The following is a 21138-nucleotide window of genomic DNA, read 5'->3' as shown; positions in this document are numbered from 1 at the left end:
TAAGTGAGGTGAGGAAGCTGATTAGTAATGGCCCATTTGGTTTAGTGGAACAGCAGAATGTGCTGAGCTAACATTCTAATAAACTTTGAAAGGTAAAGGTAAATGTAGCATTCTTTCCTGTTTAGATCAACTTGTGTTGTAGTGCATGAACATTTTTTCAGGCTGCTCCAAGGGAAACATTTTGACATAATGCAGTCAGACAATATTGACTTCAGCAGGGGAATGATATGGCGGGATTAACTATCGAACCTCCTGGAGTCATTATTATATTGTAACCCTGATGGGCAATGGTCGATTGATAGCCTATTATGACATCCCAACTGTTGCTCTAACTGCCTTGCTTTGGCATCCATGCCAGGCTTCTACGTAGTGTGTTTGCCCAGAATAGGACATGTGGAAATTTCAATCACTGTGTGTAAAGTAAAAGACCCCTCCAGACTTGGAGACATAAAAATACTTTGCTTGGAATAAAAAATGTTTTGACCGATACAAGCCCCAAACACAGCAACTTCCTGGTTGATCCATTAAGGAAGTGCCAAAAATATCAGTTCTCTGAGTGTCCACTAGGGGCAGGTTTCATAATAGAGCAGTTTCTCATTGACCCCATGTTAAACAGGCCGTTTTCACAGCATAATTAAACCTGTTTAAGGCCTGGTACAAAAAAACATTCTAGTCTGTGTGTTTAGGTCATATCTCCATGACAATTTTTTTGTACCAGGCTAGTTTTTATTTTATTGGAGGTTAAAGTGTATGAATAATTAGGGGCGTGGCCTCTTGAGTGACAGCTAGCCCCTGGCCCTCACTGCTCCTCAGAGGTATACGTCAGTCAGATGGACGTATCCCCCTTCCCCCAGCGTCACATACATGCCCTTTTTAGGTAAGAGGAAATGAGGCGGAGTCCCAGGCTGACAAGATGCCGACTCCCATAGGCGAGTGTGATTGGATCAAGTTGAGAGAACGGACCTTGACGTAGAGGCTACATCCATTTTTTTCCTATGGACTGATATGTTTTGTGTTAACTTGCATCGGCTTGCCCTGATGACTTTTTGTCTTTTTGAATCCACTGTTACGAATAACTCTCCACAGTTTGGTCACATTTTATCGAGGAAATGGCGTGCCATAGCGCATGGCCATTTTTAGAGGGGTCCCTTGTACTCTTAAAAAAATTATTCTATGGGTACCAACGAGTCTGCCCAGACAGTTTGGAGCAATAACCATGCAGTATTTATCATGCAGTACAAATGTGTTATTTATTTATTTATTGTATTGTGTAATTTTCCTTTCTAAAGTATTTAAGTATTTCGGCATACAGTGGTCCCTATGCAGTCTTTGAATCACATTACTTGGCTCTGACTTGAAAGCTGAGCAATGTTGTCACCATAGTAACTATTTCATTGTCGTGAGAGCATTTTTTTAAACTTGACCTCACGTGATAAAATGATTTGTTGTGACCTCTAGGATAATCACAGCCTAATGAAACGACAACCAAACACTACAGACCTTGGTTATTCAGAAGATGGAGGGATTTCCTGTGTTTACTGACAACAGGAACGTTTCTGAACAGTTTACACGACACAAGTGCTCGCCATCCAATTGCCGAAAAAGGAAATTCTTGCGGAAATCTCCAGAATCTTTGGATTACAATGGATTTTTATATGATGTTCTTCAAAGTCTGGGTGTCTTAATTGGGTATTTTGCATTGATTTTTAATTTCTTTTTTCTTTTTTTCAAACATTAATGCAACGACTTGAGACAAAGAGCATGAAAATGACTATCATAAACCTACACCACAAATTATGGTTTATGACTGGAAAACCTTGAAACACAGGTTAATCTTCAGGTTCCCAGCTTGCAGATGCACTACTTCTATGGGAGATCTACTGTTGACCTGATATTTCCCCATCAACATCGCCTGCCTCTCTAGAAAAAGTGGGTGGCTAGGCAAAAATAGGAACAGTTACCTTGTTAAACATTCTTACAATGCCATCTTCTCCCTCTATGTCATAAAAGAAAACCTCTATGCAATGCACATGTCCATATAACTACGACAGATTCCCAAACTAGTTGTGATGTCACAAAATCCTGTTTGCACGCATACTTGTTAAATTCAGATTTTAGAGTGCCGGTGGAGTTTCCCTGCTTCAAACAAAGCTGTGTTTACATCGAGTGTATCTATTACAATTGTATTTATTACTGTAGAAATAACATCAAGAGGAAAGAAGGAAATCAGGTGACAAAGTATATCAAAATAAATGTAGAGAGGAAGGTTGAGGTGGTAGATGTAGGCCCCAAGTAATTTTGGGGCCTACACTTAACCGTCACCTTTTGTTGCCCTAAACTTACGTCCAGAATTTGTTGTTGAATGCGTTATATTGAATTTAATATTTGTAAGATATAATACAAATTCTTTTGCATAATTTTGCAAGTGACATCATCCACCCTGTCATAAGCATGTGTGTATCCTTGTGCATGTGCATGAGACAAACAAAACTGGGACCCACTTCTAGAAAGAACAGCTGCATACTGTAGCACTAATAGAGGTCAAAAACTCCACCGGGAACCTTTAAGGTGCAGAGAGATATTACTTCAGGAAATGAATGTTAAAACAGTGTCAAACTCTGCACATACATCATTCTGCACAGTAAAGATAATATACCCAAGTTAGTAATCCTTTTTGAATGAAGGGGGTAAAAATGGATAAAAATCTATACATTTCAGCACACAAAATTCTCAGTTAATGCTTTAAAAACAGGTGCTGCAGAACGTAGCATTTTAGTTTAATTGAGATGGTAATAACATGAAGTCAATTAAGACAGGGTTAAAAATGTATTCAGCTTGGCAGAGCGAGTCAGAGCTGAGACAACATGTGATAAAAGCATCATCATTAAGTCTTTGTGCAGTGCAGCTGCCCATTAGCTGTTCTCTGTAGGATGCCCTTTGTCTTTGCCGTTAGAAAAGACTGTGATAGAGGGACTGTTTGTCATTCTGAGAAACTGGGGCTGTGTGAAGTTCAAAAATGTTCTGACATCACATCAAGCAACTTTCTGAGGAAGCTTGGCACTCGCCATGTGAAGGGAAATGTGTTATTGGATATGATAACAGAGCAGAACTACATACATGCAAAAATAAATCTTCATCTTTACATATCCCCACACTAATTATGCTGGATTAAGCATTGTGACCGCTCTATGAGATATATTCCCAAAAGATTCAATGAGTAATCTTTCTAAATTAAAATGTTCTATATTATTTAATTTATTTTGAAACCTAGAAACATTCAACATGTTTTTTCTGATGCCCTGTTTTTTATTTATACATGAGGGATTTTCTCATTCATTTGCCCTCCTACAAGATCCAAACTGGCGACCTTCCAGCTACAGGCCCCCCTCTCTAACCTCAGGCTGTGCTGCTGTCAGTGAGCTTTAAGGAAAAGAAACACAACTGTAAAATAAGCCATAAAATATCTTTCCTCATAGGTCGAAATTGCTGCTTCAACAGAGACATTATGAAAATATCCCCCCCTCTTGAACTGGCTCGTGTGTGTAAATGTTGCACTGTATGTGGATAAGAGAGAGAAAGATAGAATGGAATGGAGAGAGCTGTCCGTGGTGCTGAAATGGGAGCACAGCACGTGGCCTGGTGCGTTACTATGGCTACAGCTGTCTGTATCCCTAAAATAACCATATACACACACACACACACACACACACACACACACACACACACACACACAATAACCTTATTACAAAAAGCGGCAATCAGTTGCGATTCTTGACAACACAGCATCAAATTGATAAAGATAGAGCAATGTCTTTTTTGTCGCCGTCGCACATCAACTCGATAAGAACGAGCTGAGCAACAAGTCATCCTCTGCTGCTGTTTGCTTCCCTGCACTGTGTGCAAAATAAAATGAGGAATTTTCAGTCCATTTGCAATATTTTCTGTCATTTGCAATATTTTCCTTGCATCACATTGTGTTCTTTGTGTTTCAAGAGTGATTGTTGAGAAGTTGTCTTTACGTCCTACGTCTATCCTTTTGTAAAGTGCTTTGAGACAGGGTTTGTGATTGACTGACACACACATTCATTTGCACAGTGTGAGACAAAGCTTCACAATGCCACTTAGCATATTTGTGGCTCCAAATAACAATGAGCAGGAACTGAAAATGTTGGTCCTCAAAACCCAGAAGTCGTGAGACCGCGTCACAAGGAAAGTGCCACATCTCCGCCCTTAGTTGGGAAACGTGTGAGGAAAGATGAGTAATGCTCTCCACACGTCAAGGTGCTTTCTGAGCAAGGCCCCCCTCATGCTCAGTTTCATAGCTACAAATTCAGTAATGTGTTCATACTTTTCTCTATTATATTATTATGGGGACCACACTGGGAAACAAGATACTAGATTTTGGATACTAAAGGAGTGCTGTGCAGAGCATTGTTAGCAGTAGTTTACCTAAAGTGTAATGAGAGGATCAGTACCATTAAATATAAGGTTACAGCCAGCAGCCAGTTAGCTTAGCTTAGCATAAAGACTGGAAACAGGGGGAAACAGCTAGCCTGGCTCTGTCCAAAGGTAACAAAATACTGTACACCTACCCAACCCATTCTAATCCCAACTCTTCACATACAGAAGCTTCATCAGAACCCATTGACGTCACTTGTCAATGCACTGAAGGGTTAAAATAAGTGCGTTCCCATCCACAGCCCCGACCTCTTCCCTACGCAGACTCTGTCGCTCTTAATCCTGGAGCTCTTCTTCAGAGTGTGTAATACAGCCGCAGATGGGTTTACAGTTGAAAGCCTGGTGCGTTTCATACCATCGCTCAAGGGTGCTTTTCTCGAAGACCAACTGCCATGATAAAAGTGGTATGTGACACCCTTGGAATGACAACGAGCTGGCATTTCTTAAGCTCACTAATTCTCACCGAAGACGTTATAGCATGGTTTTTAAATTCATACTAAAACTAGAGTATAAAACTGATGATGGTTGTGCAAGAGGGTTATGTGGGGGTCTCCCAGCAAAGAGCAGCAAACTTCTGAAGCCTCCGCTGGATGCGTTAACACAGGAGTCTGAGACCATGGGCCTCTCGTCAGACAAAAGCCCTGAGTGTACTTGCTTAGTTTCACTCAATTCCTGGATGCCTATGGAATTGTTGTTATGTTTTTTGATCCCATAGATACTCAACAACTGAGCCAATATTGCTGTTTGACTTAACTTCATTAGTTTCTGACTCTGGGAAAGTGGGAAAAACAGTAAAATTGAACTATCTCTTTAATCAAATCACTCTCATTTAGGCCATCCTATGTGATTTTTGGATAACTAATGTGATATCTATGTAATATTTTTTCACTTCCATTCCCTGAGCCTTCCCTGAGACCATTTTAGAGCCCCATTTGGGCAGATTTGAGAGTACCAATCTTCTCATCTACCTCTCAACAAGAGAGTGAAAAAGCTTACTCCCCCAGATGTCAAACTATTGAAGGAGATACAGCAGAGACACGTCACAACTTAACATTCAGCAACAAGAGGTTTTTCTTCCAACCTTAAAGTGACCTTAGAAAACAGTTGCTTCAGCAAGTGTTGGCGAACTGACAGCTGGCAAATCTTTTCAACCGAATGTGCGCGCATTACATTTATGGTCATGTTGTTGTCTCAGTCCTTTATGGTGGAGGAACCTTTTTCTTTTTATGTCTTGTTTTATGACAATTCTCAAGTACACAAATGTGAAGCAAGCTTTGGAAGTTTTAGTACAGCTGCTTGACTTTGCCTGGATAAACAAAAGAAAGCTGCAGAGGACACAATGTGAAAATACACCTGAATCAATAGGGCTGAATCATCCAGGAGGCTCTAGATTCACCCTGTTTCACTTCTGTCTTTGGGTCGCTTGTGGAAAGCATTCAGCGTAAACTGTACCCACTGTCTATAGTGCACCATCACCACCTCCATGTCTGTATAACTGTATAGTTACTGACATCACAATTATCACAATACATCATTTCTGGCAAACAAGTTCCTTTAAACTTTCAGAATTGTATAATTATGTCCCAGCATGAAGATCCCTTATCTAAAATCAAGATACTGAACCCTGAGTTCTAATCATTTGTATTCCACTTAACTTCCAAAATAAATATCTTCCAGAATCATGGACGAATGGTCGGAGCATCATGCGAGTCCTCAGCGAGTCTTCCTCCATCCACAGCGACACCCTGTATCATCTAACCAAGGATGTGTCTGGGATGGGACTGGACCACGTGTCCTACAACACCCTGCAGCCTGAACCTTATAAAGAAGAACTCCGTGCTGAGGAATCCCAGAGTTTGCTCCAGGTGATCAAAGGACCACACCATGTGTGTAACGCATGATTGTACTTGTTTTCCTCTTCTGGGAACCAGTTTGAGGTGAAAGCCTGCTCATACACATGAGGAGCATCTTGCAAAAATAAGTTATATTTCTTGCATGGGTAATGTATTGCATAGCATTGCATCATTTTTATGACTAAGCATAAAATAGAAAAGAATCTCATTAAAATGTCTTTGTGACTTTTAATCTGTTAATGATGGAGGGAGCTTTTCTCCAAGAGTTGTTTTTCGAGATGTTTAATAAAAGTAGTATCTGAGATATCTGGAAGGAAGTCAACCGATTAAAACCTGAGTTTGACAGAAAAGCGTGAACATGTGAGCTCAAGGCTATTGGTGGTTTAAGGAAAATACTTCAGGATTGAGAGGATATTAGAAATAGATTAATTGTAAAGCCTTTGGTTAGCAAGGTATGTGTGTGTGTGTGTGTGTGTGTGTGTGTGTGTGTGTGTGTGTGTGTGTGTGTGTGTGTGTGTATGTGTGTGTGTGTGTGTCATTGATTATTTCTTCTAAAATGTTCATACTGAGGAGGAAATGTAATGCTTCAAATATATGTGATTATAGTTATTGTTAGGAAAACATAGGTTTATGTCCAAGTTACATCAGTGGGCTGTCTCAACCGAGGCTGCGCCCTCTCTCCACACTGCAAAAAATATCCACCATAACGTGTTATTAAAAAAAAAGTTAACTAAGAGCATCAGACATTTTTTAATGATAGAATAGGAAAAATGCTATAGTCCCACCCTGCATTGTAAATAAACTTGTGAGTTGGTGTTTTTTTTTTTAATGTCAGGTGAAATTTAAGATGCAGATGCATCCTACTGCAGAAACATGCAAAACTCCTAAAAACAAGTAAAACCACACAGAAAATAGTTTGAATGTTCACCAATTTGGCAGAGATGTGTCGATTTTATGTCAAGACTCAACATCAAGACCAAACGACATAATAAAGACATGCATTTTTTACAGTGTGGCATGCTCCGTGCCAAAAGCGCCGGCGGTGCGCAGGCAGCTTCCAGATCACACAGTGGGATAGATGGGTATCACCAGCAATCGGTCAGGCTGCTCAGTCTGTACGAGCTGCCTCTGAGACCGGACAGATCTGTCTTTATCAGAACAATGATCCCTGGTACACATGAGCCGTCGCTTCTCCTGGACTGTGGACTAACTCCACTCCAGTGACCTCAGGTGTCATTTGGGGATGATGGTGATGATGAATCTGGCCGCTTTTTCCTGCGAAAACCGGCAACTTTCACTCTCTCTCTTCTTCTTCTACTCTGTGTGTCTCTAAAGCGCCGCATCATGCAGATCTCCCCGAGTGAAGACAAGATCCCAGTAAGTACACCAGTATCCATCCGCCGACACTCTGTTGCTTTTCTCTGCGCCTTGAGTTTAATGAGCCGAACCAGTAACTTACCTTTTTTTTTAACGACCCACTGCAACAGTTTCTGTAACTGTACTGCTACTGTTGTTTTGGAGACTATTTGACCCAAATACATGCGCCATAAGACATGACAATACGTTAAAATATTTGATGGTATCAGCAAACAGATGGGGATCTGCAAAAGATTTACAACCTTCAAAGAACGTGTAAACTTCTACCAACTCAAGCATCTTTAGACTGAGCCAAATGGGAATTTCGCCTGTAGTTCTTGTTCATAGAGAAGCTTCAGTAAAGTTCCAGGAGTTTGAATGGAGCAGCCACTTTGTACTGTAGCTGGTGTAGCCTCTTTCTGCAAGACCATACCCCAGCCAGCAGCACTTTCAAAACGTCCAGTGGATATTAGTATGCCACCTGACAGTAGACTGCACCATTTACATGGAATCTAGAGCAATTCATTACACTGACTTCACCAAACTCCATAGCCCTATCTGAAATCACTTCCAGGTGCACTGTGGACATTAGGACATGGATTCCACACTGGCATTCCAGAATAAAATAGCATACATTAAATGTGGTACATTATGTAGTAAATATAGTGTCATTTTGGACACAGCCTATGTAAAAAAAAAAGAGAGAAAAATTGTTCCACCCAACAGGTATAAGGAAGATATCGATCAAGCACAGTCTGTGCAAGCCTAGAGGGTCCAATCAGTGTAAATAAATCAACCTGTGTGGGGGAACATGGATGCCTGGGGGCTTTTCATTTTAGCTGATCTGTCATTTAAAGCAGAGACTGTATGATATATGGATGTAGTCTCATTGACGTCACCCATGGGTTTCTGAAGAACCAAAATTAATATCAAAGCGGGCAGCTCCTGGTGGCTCTGGCTGTTGCCATCTTGGCTGTGCCTGACTCTGCCAGCTGTGTGTAGATGTGTCACCCAATATTTGAGAAAGAGTTGCAGGATGGTTAAGGTTAGATGGTTGAGTTTAGGCGTTGATCTGTAATATTTAAGGTTAGATTAACTGACCTCAAATGCTTAAGGTTAGATGGTTGAGGTTAGGCATTAATCCAGGTCTGTGTCACTGCAACGTGGGTACTGTGTTCAGATGTACAGCATTTGGCCTATTTTGGTCTGTGTCCATAGCAGAAGTCCTGAGGAATGGAGCATTGGAGATGTGCCAAAATCCACTGAATTACAAGTGTGTTGTTTTGCGTCATCGCTGTCCCATCTCCAATAGTCCGTCCCTCATGGACTTCAACCACAGAGACTGGGCAAACTGAGACTGGGGAAATTCATCTGAACACAATTCCCACATTGCCATGACACAGACCTGGATTGAAATGGGTATAATATCATTTGAGTTTATACGTTTAAGGTAAGCATTGTCCTCTAATGAAGGTTTTATAGAGAGTCTGAAAGTGAGTTTTTGCAAATCTAGGGTTACCCTCTAGACACGAATGACCCGCCCTGTTTCTGGCTAATCCAAAAAAGTGCAAAGAGCTAACAAGCTAAGAAGCTAGGTGGACTACTTTACAGGGAGTGGAGGAAAGCCAAGGGTGGCAGCCTGGAGACGAGTAACTTAGCCACAGTAGCAACCCAACTGGAGGCCCGCAGCAGCACTGGGTCTTACATAGCACCAAATGCGTTTTGTATGCTGCCTGAATTCGAGCTGCTACAGCAGCCAAATAAAGGTCTCTCTCAGTCAGTTACCTACACAATATGAGTTTTAATTTTATGTTAAATCCTGTATTTAATACATGTCTTAAGAAAAACTTGAAGCAGATAAATTGAATTTAGATTACACCAATGTATACATCATGTACGAGATGATAGCTAATGATAATTATCTTTAGATTAGAATTCCCAACACCACTATTGCAAACATGCACATATTTATGGCTATGACAAATGTATGTGTTACTATTCTAGCAACAGCGTTGTGAGAGATTATCTTGAATATGACAGTTAAATAATCCCAACAACATTTAAACATTTAAAAAAAATGTGCCTTTGTGTTAACACACTCAACAGTACAAATTGTATCTGTGTGTCTATTGGGAAATGGTGAGGCATTTAAAAATTGTACCCACAAACTATACAGGCATACAGGATCCTTCAATTGACACTGTATTTTTTTCATGCAGGTATTTTTGATCAATTGATCCAATAACAGCGTGAAAACAATGAAAAAAGAGGTCGCTTTCCGTGATGACCGACAAAGAAATAGAATATAGGAATATATGGGCTTTACAGAGCTTCATAGAGAGTTTCAGTTTATATCACTCTGATGGCTCTTCTAGAACAAAAACAAAAACATAAAAAGCCACCATACACTATGTATCAGCACCAAATAGCAGACCGAGTTAGAGACTAGCTGGTGAACATAGTGAAGCATTTAGCAGCTAAGTCTTTGTCTTACCCTGAAAGTTGGTAGAGACCAAAAACAGGACTAAAAGACAGTGGTTATTGGACATAAGTCTCACCAAGTGGCCAGAAACACTCCAAATGAATGCTGATGTTGCTACATAACTACTAGCTTGTATACATACACAACTGCTTGCTAACAAGTTCGCCATATTGTTTTAAAAGGTGATGATTTGTCAATGCTGTGTTCATTACTGGTTTCTGCTGCTCTCAAGTGGCCAAAAACCCAGTTATTACAAGTTTAAAGCATTTCTTGATAAATCTAGGAGATACTTTTCCAAACATGTAAAAGATATTGCTCTGCTAGCTTTTATTCTGTGCAGAAAGATGAAACTAATGGCAGAATTACAGTGAGAAAATTAAGCTAATACTCTAGGATACTTGAGCTTGATGATACATTTGTGCCATGTGCCTACTGTATCTATTTATCTAATTTATGTAAGTGACATTGCATTATTTATAGCAATATAGCTGTAACCCACACAGTCTATGAATAGAGTAGAATTTAACTTAGCAAAGATTAGCATAGACTGTAGGCTTTTTTTAAAAACGTGTCCTGCTGATAAGTAAGAAACTTGGTCTTAGGATGTTAAAACATCTCTCCTCATGCCCAGACCCTATAGAGCGTTCCCGCTTGTGTCCTCCATGTTTAGTCTCCCTCTCTACTTTCCCTCTGTCTAAATAAAGAATAAAACTGCCAAAGGTGAGCTCACTGCCCACTCTGTTGCTGAAGGTTCTCACTTCAGTGTTTTTGAGAACCTGCCAAAAGCCACTTGTGCTTGCGTGTGCTGACAGTGCAGTAGATGTTTAAGTTCATTCAATCGGTTATTACATAACTCCACGGCTGCGTAAAGGTTCTGTGTATGCTTTATCCTTAAACAATGTGTATCTGGTAAAGGGTTAGTCTTGAGTTTTTTTGTGGTGGGGTTGTATGAGGTAAAGTACAGTAGTTATCCATAGACAGTGTATCATCTACAGGAGATGGTGGTCGGCATGGTCGGCAGTTCGGAGAAGCAGGCAGGGGATATTGACACGGAAGCGAAGCAAGTTGCTGCTGTAGACGAGGGCAGCAGCTAAACGTATGATGCCTAAAACAATCAATATCAGTTTAATTATACGCTATATTTAGAATATTTTCAACACAACAAACAGCCTGTTTAACCTCACGTGGGGGGGACTGAAGCCAATTTACTATGCCCTTGTGAAAGCCTCCACACTTCATTGACAAAAACAGTTTAGTTTGCAAAACATTGGAGTTGCTGCTCGACAAGTTATTTAGTTTGGTAGTTTTGTTCTTTCCTAACCCTTTTAAAACTCCAAAGTCACACGATCGCACAAACAAACTAACCTTTTGAGGCAGAAGTGGACCAGCAACTCCTGTGTTCTGCGAAGTAAAATTTTTGTCAATGGAGTCTGGGGGCTTTGAAGAGAGCATAGATAACAGCTTCAGTTCCACATTGAAAAAGGCTGTATGCTGGAAAGGTAAAGTGTTTTCAAAGTTTCTAAAATATGTTTAGTTGCCACCCCCGTCCACAGCAGTACATTGATTACCTTCAGTGTTGGTACTCCTGTCTGCTTCTCCAAACTAGGAGCGTGCCACCATCTACTGTAGGTAATACACTGACTATAGATAAGTACCTCATACAACTACACTTCGGAACTATCTTTAACTAACTTTAAATGTGTGTTGCCTTGTAATAATTATTGTACACAAATGAGAGCATGGAAGAGAGTTCTCTAACAGCAGTTCCTACTTTCAGTATATTTTACTTCTCTTTTGATCTGTCGTGGCTCCATACAGGTTGTGGATTCACCTTCAAGACCGCAAGTCAACGGAGAAGGCCTTTACTTCTCTGATGGCAGAAGGAAAGTTGACTACGTTCTGGTCTTCCATCAGCGGCGGCATGGCTCCATACGATCTCGTGCCAGTACCACAGTTTCGCACGACAGGTTATCCATCGTTTCTAACGGCAACTTTCCCCCTACGGTGGGCTCAGACGTGGCGGCAGGAGGAAGAGGCAGCATACCGGGAGGGGAGGCTGCCGGTGTCGGCGAGGTGTTCATGGAGCTTGGAGGTGCAGGAGGGAACGAGCTCACAGAGCCTGCTGACCATGAGATGCGTCTAATTAGACAGGAATTTGAGGCAAGCCTGCTGGAGGCCGGCCTGGAGATAGAGAGGGACAGAGAGGTGAGTGTTGTCCCCGTCCTGTCTTCACCAAGGCACTGTACTGACACCAGAAATAATGTTATATTATTATGTGTAACGCAGTTGAGAGTGATGATTTTGGCTTCCTTGTTGGTGGATTGAAAGCCTCCTGACCAACAACTTCGGTCTGAAACCAGTCTTATGGAAGGAAGGAACATTTGACTTATTAATGTAAAGCTTGCTGTACTCAGGGTTGAAGGTTTTTTTTGTCATATAGCCCAGTGCAGTGTACTTAGCAATGAGAGTTTAAGGCAGGCTCCAGCTTGTACAATGAAAATAGACAATGAACAGAATATGATTAGAATTAAGAATTAATTATGCAATAAAAACAAGCAATAAAAAAATACCCATCCTGACATCAGATAATAGTCTTCAGCTAAACCTGCTCTAATTTAATCTTTTTTTGTGATTTAGGGGCAGCATAACCCGCTCTTAATGCTAATGTATCACCTTAGTTGACATGGCAAACATGTTGAGAAAATTAACACAGCAGCCACAGAGAAACATTAGCATTTATTTGAAAGGGTGTTTCCTGCCATCATTCAAATGTAAGTCTATTATTCACTCTCTTTATCTGTTCTCCAACAACTCCTGAGGGAAATATCTGTCCCTATGTTCACAAGCTCATCTTTAACTGTGTCTGCCTGCTGTTTGCGCTTGGGATCGTAGCGTACAGTTGGCTTATCAGAGCTTTTTCTGACGAAAACAGCTGTGAGTTGCTGCTGGAAACAACACTGATGAGAGTGAAACAAATCAGTGAAGCTGCGGGCCAGAATTTGAAACTTTGATACAATACTAGTATAAAAAACAATTCTTGATGCCACAGAAAAAAGAAAAAAGTCCAAGAAACACAAAATAGGATCCTTTTTAGCAAATCTTTTGCTTTTACTCCTGCATCCACTGCATAAGTGAAATATTGCCAAACAGCCCTCGTACTGTTTTCTTTTTTGACTATTGGTTCTGAATTTGCCACGGCTAACTCTAACTCTAACTCTAACTCTAACTCTAACTCTAACTGTAACTCTAACTCTTCTTGAATCACAGTCACGGGTCACCTGCTGGCTGATCTGACCACTTGCTTGGTGCTGTGTGTGCCATTAGCTCAGGTCTGCTGGGTTTGTCGTAGGAGAAAATCCTGTTACACACCCAGGTTGAGGACTAGTTGATTTCCTTTGCCGTTGTTTCATCTGTGCAGCCTTTGGTTGAAAATCTGAAGCTAGATAATTAACAGAGATTGTATCGCTTTAAACACAAGTATGAAAAGCTATCTATACTTAATAATTCTCTGTGGTTTCATCCCTTTGAGAGACAGTTTCCACAGTATTTTTTTTAACATTGATTGGTGTACTGTAGCTATAGAGTAGAAGTAGAACTATAATGTTGCTTCCCTGGTCTGTAGGAAGATGAAGATGTTTTGTATTTGGACAAAGCAATTACAGTTCATCTTTTTGATAACAATACCTGGAGAAGTAATCAGGAAATGCACTAGCAGCCTGTGGTTTGATATGCGGATTAGATGCTACAGTTTTGACTGACTGTACAGGATTTTTAAGAAAGGATCTGATGTAACTCTGTCTTGAGCTATTTAAGGTGAGCACCTACATGCTGTAGGATCCTGGCTCAGATGGTAGAGGAAAGAGGTGGGTGAGACTCAATGTGTTTGTTAAGGATGTGGTGGCTATTACATCAGCAAGAGCACACGAGGAGGTTTCTATTACACTTTGAAATGTATATTTCATTTCCCTTTATGTATTGTGCTGTGCTGCCCTCCTGTTGGACAAATAAAGACAGAAACACTACATGAAAGTGTGTGTCATCGTGAGAGCAAACAAAGAGCAGGCACAAACATTGCCAAAAGCACTCTAACATATTCACCCGTATCTTCAGTGGTGCAGGTACACTTATTACAATACATCCAACTGTACTGTATAGATCCACCTCAACCACATGAGTAAAATAATAAGATCATGTAAATATGAGTGTGGCAATCCATAATATCATCAGACTCTAATTTCTGGGTCAGCTTGTTCACAGTGGAAAGCTCCATTTGACACCTAAAGTGTGGTTGTCAAATCTCTTAAGTTGTCAATGTGTAAACAGTAACAATAGACAGTAATCTGCACCATGGTAAGTGACAACAGTTTATTCAAATGACCAAAAAAAGGTTTAAACGTCCTACGGAAAAGGGGATAAACAGGCCCATCTTGGCTTCTCTCTTCCATGCACCCTCAAAGTGTTTTCCACACAAATCCTTTAATTTTTTTCCCAGAAAGATTTATTTTGGCTCCTGTGTTGACATGAAATGCACTGTTGTTTTGAGCAGTCTCTTCACACAGAGGCACTGCTTTTGTCGAGCCTTCAATAAATTCCACACTTTTAAAAGGCAAATATCACAAAAAGGTAAAATTATAGATGCATTATTAAGGGAAATATTGGCCGCATAGAAAGTCAAACATGGACAAACTGCTTAAAAAGCAAAAACAAAAAGTGAAAAATACAAGTTTAAGCTCTACGAAAGAGACAGAGATGTGACAGGATTTTTAGTAAGAGGTTTCTCAAAAAACAAAAATGATCCTAGGTAAAAAAACAGAATCATTCAAAACCGTCTAACACAATCTTAATAGAAAATTCTAAAAAAGTAGCATTTAAATAATAGCAGACTTCTGTGTCAGAAACATCTTGTATCCAGGGCAACACACAAAGGTGCATACATTGGTGTAAACCTGCAAACCAGAGAAGTGAAGAAAAGAAAATCAAGTCTGACTCACTCAGTGTTGTTCACTTTTTGGTAAACATTTGCCAGAAGGACAAAGGAAATCTTTCACCAACAATGTTTAAAGGCAAAAGTGTGGTGATTGTTCTGCTGTCAAAATCTGTGGAACATGCCATTTTACAGGACCAGATCAGACTAAAGCTGTGGAGCTCAGAGAATAACATCACTCAGAAAACAATTTTAATTGCATCTTCTTATTAGATATAATTACTTCCTCTCACATAACACCAATACAGTTTGAGCTCAGTTCTGAGCTCTGTTAATATACTTTTGAAAATTCATATTTATAGTGTTGATTTACTGACCTCTTTTATATTTTTTGTATTTTATATGCACTTTTCTATGCGTTACATCCAATCTAAGAATCTTTTTCTTGTGATGTTTCTGTTATTTTATGCTTATAGATAGATATTGTGTAAATGTGACTGTGAATGTGAGGGTTTGAAGGTTTCATGTTAGCTGGCAGTAAATTGTAGTCGTTGTAGCCAACACAGCTGCTGCGCTGACCTCTTTGCATCGATTTACTAATTTAGCCTGAAACGGGTAATTTTGTTTTGACACGTGCAAATCGCTTCGTTGTGTGTTATGCAACCAGTACTTCCGTGTGAGTGTGTGTAATGCAATCCTGCTTTTGTGTAAGTGCGCGCGCTTGGCAGAACAATTTCTGTGTTCTTGTAGTGGGGTTGTAGGCTCGCTGCCACAGAGTTGTACAAATGTAGTTATTGTTATAGTTCCACTTGTTAACAAATGAACTACTGCTGCACTGTGGCTCCAACACGAAGAGGAATCATTTAGGAAAATGAAGTGTCTCTTGTTTCAGCTGTTGGAAGCTGGTTTTGCAGTTTTGTGAATTGTTACATCCCTAATAGTAGGTATTAGATACAGGAACACTGATACAATGTGGTTACCATAAGCTCACAATGTCCGGGGAGGAGTTCATCTTCACTTTCAATGCAGGATGATAGAACTATTACAGTGTCATACCAACGAATATAATTAGGCTTTTCTGTATTCGTGTGTGTGATACCTATTTGGCTAAATACCTGTGAGTGTGTGGGCTGCGTGATATATCGTTGCAGAATCTACATTGCAAAGGACATGCGATGTCAAGCAAATTAATGCAAACACATCATGCAACAACTTTTTTTGCTGCTTGATACGAAAGGAAAACTCGCACTGTTCCCTTTTCACAATAATTACCTATAGTGAACAGGTGGGGTCTGCGCAGGCATGGACAAAAACTTGCACAGCTCTTGCAAGACTTGCTTACAGACCACCTATCCTAACCGTAACCATCTAAACTTAAAGGTGTTATATGTTATATGAATCGCTTACTGTTAGTAAACACACAGCACTCAAAGAGAGTGCAGCGATGGTTGAGCGGGCAACAGACTGTGGAGAGAGCGAGCTCCGTTCATTAAGGACGAAGCAGCGAATCAGGGGAATAAATATGAATATGGATATATGAATATATGAAATATCATTACGGTTACGTTTAAAACAAATAAACACACATACCATCCTGCTAGAAGGTGTTGCACTGTCAGATTATGACACTATTATGATACTGTTTCTGTGTGTGACCCACTGTCTTGTTACTCTGTGCTTCAGTATCTGACGCTGGGGGGAGGGGTGTCAAAAAGTGGTGTTGGTTTGGTTGCTCACCCTGCATGCTGTTTTTGGCTGGGGGTTAAACCCCCACGTGGGCAAGGCCTACACCCAGAAACGTCCTGTTCCTCTCTAAATACGTTTGTATAAATAAAGTAATTCTTCTTCTTCTTCATTTAAAAATTGTACATTCCTTTTACTATTTGAATTCATGCCTAACCGTAACCATCTCACGAAACCTTTGCAAATATGACGTAACATCTAAACACGACCCTACTGTGCTGCTGAGTACATTTCCTCTGTAGCAGTGCACCACAACCAGCTCTAGCTCTATTTTTTAGTATCACAATGTATATTTTAATATATTTTTCCAATATCGTTCAGCCCCAGTGTATGGACGTGTGCATATGTGTGTGTGTGATGGCTGACAGCTAGTTGGCAGTGTGTGCGGTCTGCAGGCTAGTATTAATCAGATTGTTGACAATGTGGCCACAGAGCCTAAACCAGGATGAGATAATCTGACTGACTGATAGCTCTTTATCTCATCTCATGGATTGAGGGGTAGATCAAATCTGCTAAGAGCAGCTGATATAAAGAGGAAAACTGGCGTTTCAATTTCCCTCATTTGAATGTAGTGAGGAGTACTGTTACAAATTGACTGACACATATAATTACACTCCTTCCATCATCTGCATGTGGTTGTAGGGTGTTCTGGAAGAGAGGAGAACACTGTTTGATAATAACTGTAGGTTTGCTGCTCACTTAATCACTCATATAGATACAATCAGACAACGGTAATGCATTTGGTCACTGTAGTCTCTGTGCAGATAACAAAATAAAAGTTGTTTAATTGATTATTATTCATGCATTTCATGCAGCACCAGCCTCAAAATGGAATGTATCTGCACCTGAATGTTGGGGTGGAAACAGATTCTCTCTCCAATCTGAAATGAATGAAGTTACATCACAGGATAGAAAATTAACGGCTGACCTGTTGCTTTATAGCAGCATCAAATGTGTGCCAAATGTTTTAATGGACATTGTAGTACTTACTGAAAGATTATGGTTAAAGCTGGGGTAGGCAGTTTATTTTTGCTGTTTTTGGTGCACAAATTCCGTAATATTTCATCAAATTGTAACTCATGTGTTCTGAGAGAACATTAGACTTTTGCACCTCCTCTTGGCTCTGTTTTTAGGCTCTAAAAAATCTAGCCAGTATTGGGAGACTTTGGCCAATCACAGGTCATATCAGAGAGAGCATTCCTATTGGCTGTTCTATAAATGAAGATGCAAGTGCAAGTTCCTTAGGTGAAAGTTCTTCTGCTTACTGTTGGCAAAGGCTCACAGCTGCAGAAACTCTAAGGCTAAGCTATTAGATAAAAAACATTATTGTTCTCTTTCTATACGTAGCACAGTACAGTTTACAGAGGGATGAAACTGTGTAAAATGTAGCATAGTCCAGTTTATTTTCCAGGCAGCAGACATTTGCTGTGGGGAGAGCTGGTCTGCTGGTTAGATTAAAGCCTGCCTGCTGTGTTTACATCTCCTCTGACACCCCCTCGGATGTCAGCATTACCCTGCTACAGGGACCAGAGGCCGAAGCGATTGCACCACTGACCGTTGCCATCCGAATGAGGAGACACCATAGGCTACATGAGAGGAAGAGTAAACACGGCAGAGGAGCCGGTATTTATGGTAGGCTAAAGTTAATCCTGGCTGCGCAGCTTCTCAGTGAGAGCGGCTCCAAGATTATGTTGTATTTGGAGCCTGTCCCTAAATTCCAGACGGCCAAAGGCATATCAACATTAAAATCAAGATTTAGCACTGTGTTATCTGATCAGGATTGGCCACTGGCTGCATCCATGCAGACTGTTCCGTGAGCCTACAGATAGCAGGATAATTAACAACCCTGAAACACTTGGTCGATATTAACATTAATATGTTTACCGTCAGAGTCTAAAAGAGAGTCTGACAAATGCAATAAAACTACTGAAAAAAGAGAGCGTTTCAGAGATGGAGAAATGTTGTTAATAGCTTAGCCTTCTGTTAACCGTAGCCAAAGGATCGTGGCTGCGGCTAATTCAGGTTTATGTTTCTGTAGAGTCTTGAATCACACCATGCCATCTCAAAGGGCTTTACAGGCCCACACGTTTGTTAAGAAAACAGGACTCATACTCAGAGAAATGCAGCTATACTTTATAACAGCATCAGGACGAAGTGAGTGAGCATTGGTACAGGTTCCTGTGTGAAGTCCATGCTTGTGTGGTGGGAGGAGCTCAGGACAGAGAGGGGAGAGGGAGAGCTGCAGGAAGAGCTCTCCCTCTACATCAAATTCTGCCATTGTCTTTTGCCTTCCCCAGCTCTAATCTTAGCTCAGTTAACACTATTTTTGGGTCTAGTATTAAGTTATGAACCTCAAATCTCACTTTACTCCAAATCTACTATTTAGCATTTTTAGATATTTAGCATTGGACTCCTCTGTACAGCTTGGTTTCTCACAGCAGGATTGAATATAAGAATCACTGAATCAACCAACCATTCAGCAAATAACACAGGGGTTAGAGCTGTTATTCATGTCCAGGTCAACAAAGACATTGTGAAGTTGGAAAAACATATTCGGCAGATGTTGCAGCAATAATTTACCAATGAGATTATTCAAACCGTTTGAGCGACTTCATGACTCAGAAATGATCCAAACTGATTCCTGTAAATTTCCTGAGGCTTGAATTTTTCTAGTCAGTATTAAAGCAGAGTTTAGCATAGCAGTCATTTTTAACTGCATGAATAACTTATTATTTAATAATATGCTATATTTACATAGGTAATAAATTCACCATGTGTTTCCCTGCATAATTACAGAATTTAAGATGAAAAAAGTAGGCCTAATCATCTTAAACACATTATGTTGAACTTTTGATGATAAACAAAGCCAAACTATTTTAGTAGTTTAGTTTTTAGTGCACATTGTACTGAAATAAATTCTCCTGCCTGTGTTCAACCTGTTAGACTTCAGATTAATTGGATGCTGGGAAGAAAAAGAGTGCCCTGATATCAAACTTGTTGACTGTGTCTAAGGATTACTGAGTTGACCTTCGATCTCTGAGGGACATCCTCTTCCAGGACACTTTTAATTAAATCAGAGCAAGATGTTAATTCAGGAGTGGAGCTGGTACTGTTGAAGAGATCAGTCTGTGGGGGCTTGGGAAACAGAATGAACTGGATTAACTGTTTTGTAAGACTTCCAGGGAGGAGGAGGAAGAAAAGGAGGAGGAGGAGGAGGAGGAAGAAAAGGAGGAGGAGGAGGAGGAGGAGGAGGAGGTGGACACTCTTCCGTACTACACCTTCAATTAAATGTGTCAAAAACAAAATAAATCAGTCAGTTTCAAAAAGTATTTGCCAAATCCTGTACTAACCAACTTCCACAGTGAAAAAGGTCCAACAATGCTTTTTTTCTGAGAAAAATGTGTTCTTTTCATGTTTTCGAAGATGATGACTCTTACAGAAGTTTTACTGAATCTTGACTTTGGCCAACATATACAGAGTCTGCAGCCTTATCTAAGTGTCTTGTAAGATCTTAGGGAGGGGTCAGGCCCAGCTTACAGACCTATATAACAAGCAGGTGCTTTGGAAGGCTACTTCCCTTCTGGAGAGCCAAGATCTCCCACTTGGTCAGAGTTTCAACTATTAGCTCCCGGTCGACGTTTTAGAGTGCTGGTTATGAGGATAATGAAATCCTTTGTCCCTCCTGCTATTTGCATGTTAAGTGGTCGATAGTACTAAACTGTTGTCTGTGGAGCTCAAATTGCACAGATCGCTCATTTGCACAAATTGGTTATTCGCTCTCATAGCTAATTGAGCTAACACAGATTGTTTATTGTTCCGATGGCCATTTGCACACATGGCTTTTATTGTTTATTCATGCATAATGACCTGGGCCCTGTTTCAGAAAGCAGGATTACTGAAAACTCTGATTTCTCTCTGTGATGAGAGAAACTCTGGATTTTCAGATCCAGAAAGAGAGATAACTTAACCTTCTTGCTGGCAGCTTTTCTTCAACAAACCCTGATTTTCTCAGTCTCCTCCCTCTTACAGAGCCAGACACGCTGTTTAATTTACTCATTGATTCAGTCCGAATCGAAGCGTGTATCAAAGTGCATTCATTAGCAAAGATTAACTGCAAATCATAATCAAAATCCTGGTTTGATATTAGCTACTCAGGACTGTCTAAAATTAAAACTTTTGTGTTCTGCCAGTCTGATTTTACCCTCACCTTCAAGTACTCAATTCAACTCAAAATAACATCTTTTATATATATATAACACAGCTTTTTTTAAACTTAAAGCTATTCTTACCTTTCTGGCATGTTGCACAGCACTTAATAAAAG

General features: G+C 40.2%; 1 protein-coding gene across 1 annotated transcript in view; it reads left to right on the top strand.

Moving 5' to 3' along the window:
• ano2b (anoctamin 2b) overlaps positions 1 to 21138 on the top strand; it is a gene marked incomplete at both ends in the record, with an annotated part of 81890 nt that overhangs the window by 613 nt on the left and 60139 nt on the right. Inside the window, 3 exons of the mRNA XM_083935021.1 lie at positions 6136 to 6323; positions 7647 to 7688; positions 11968 to 12354. Coding sequence (XP_083791147.1) covers positions 6136 to 6323; positions 7647 to 7688; positions 11968 to 12354 — 617 coding nt within the window. The remainder of the gene's footprint in view (positions 1 to 6135; positions 6324 to 7646; positions 7689 to 11967; positions 12355 to 21138) is intronic.

Source organism: Echiichthys vipera (genome assembly GCF_963691815.1).
Source record: "Echiichthys vipera genome assembly, chromosome: 20".
Classification (NCBI taxonomy): Eukaryota; Metazoa; Chordata; class Actinopteri; order Perciformes; family Trachinidae; genus Echiichthys; species Echiichthys vipera.
Note: the sequence above shows the minus strand (reverse complement) of the source record. Positions and strands in the feature narration are given on the sequence as shown.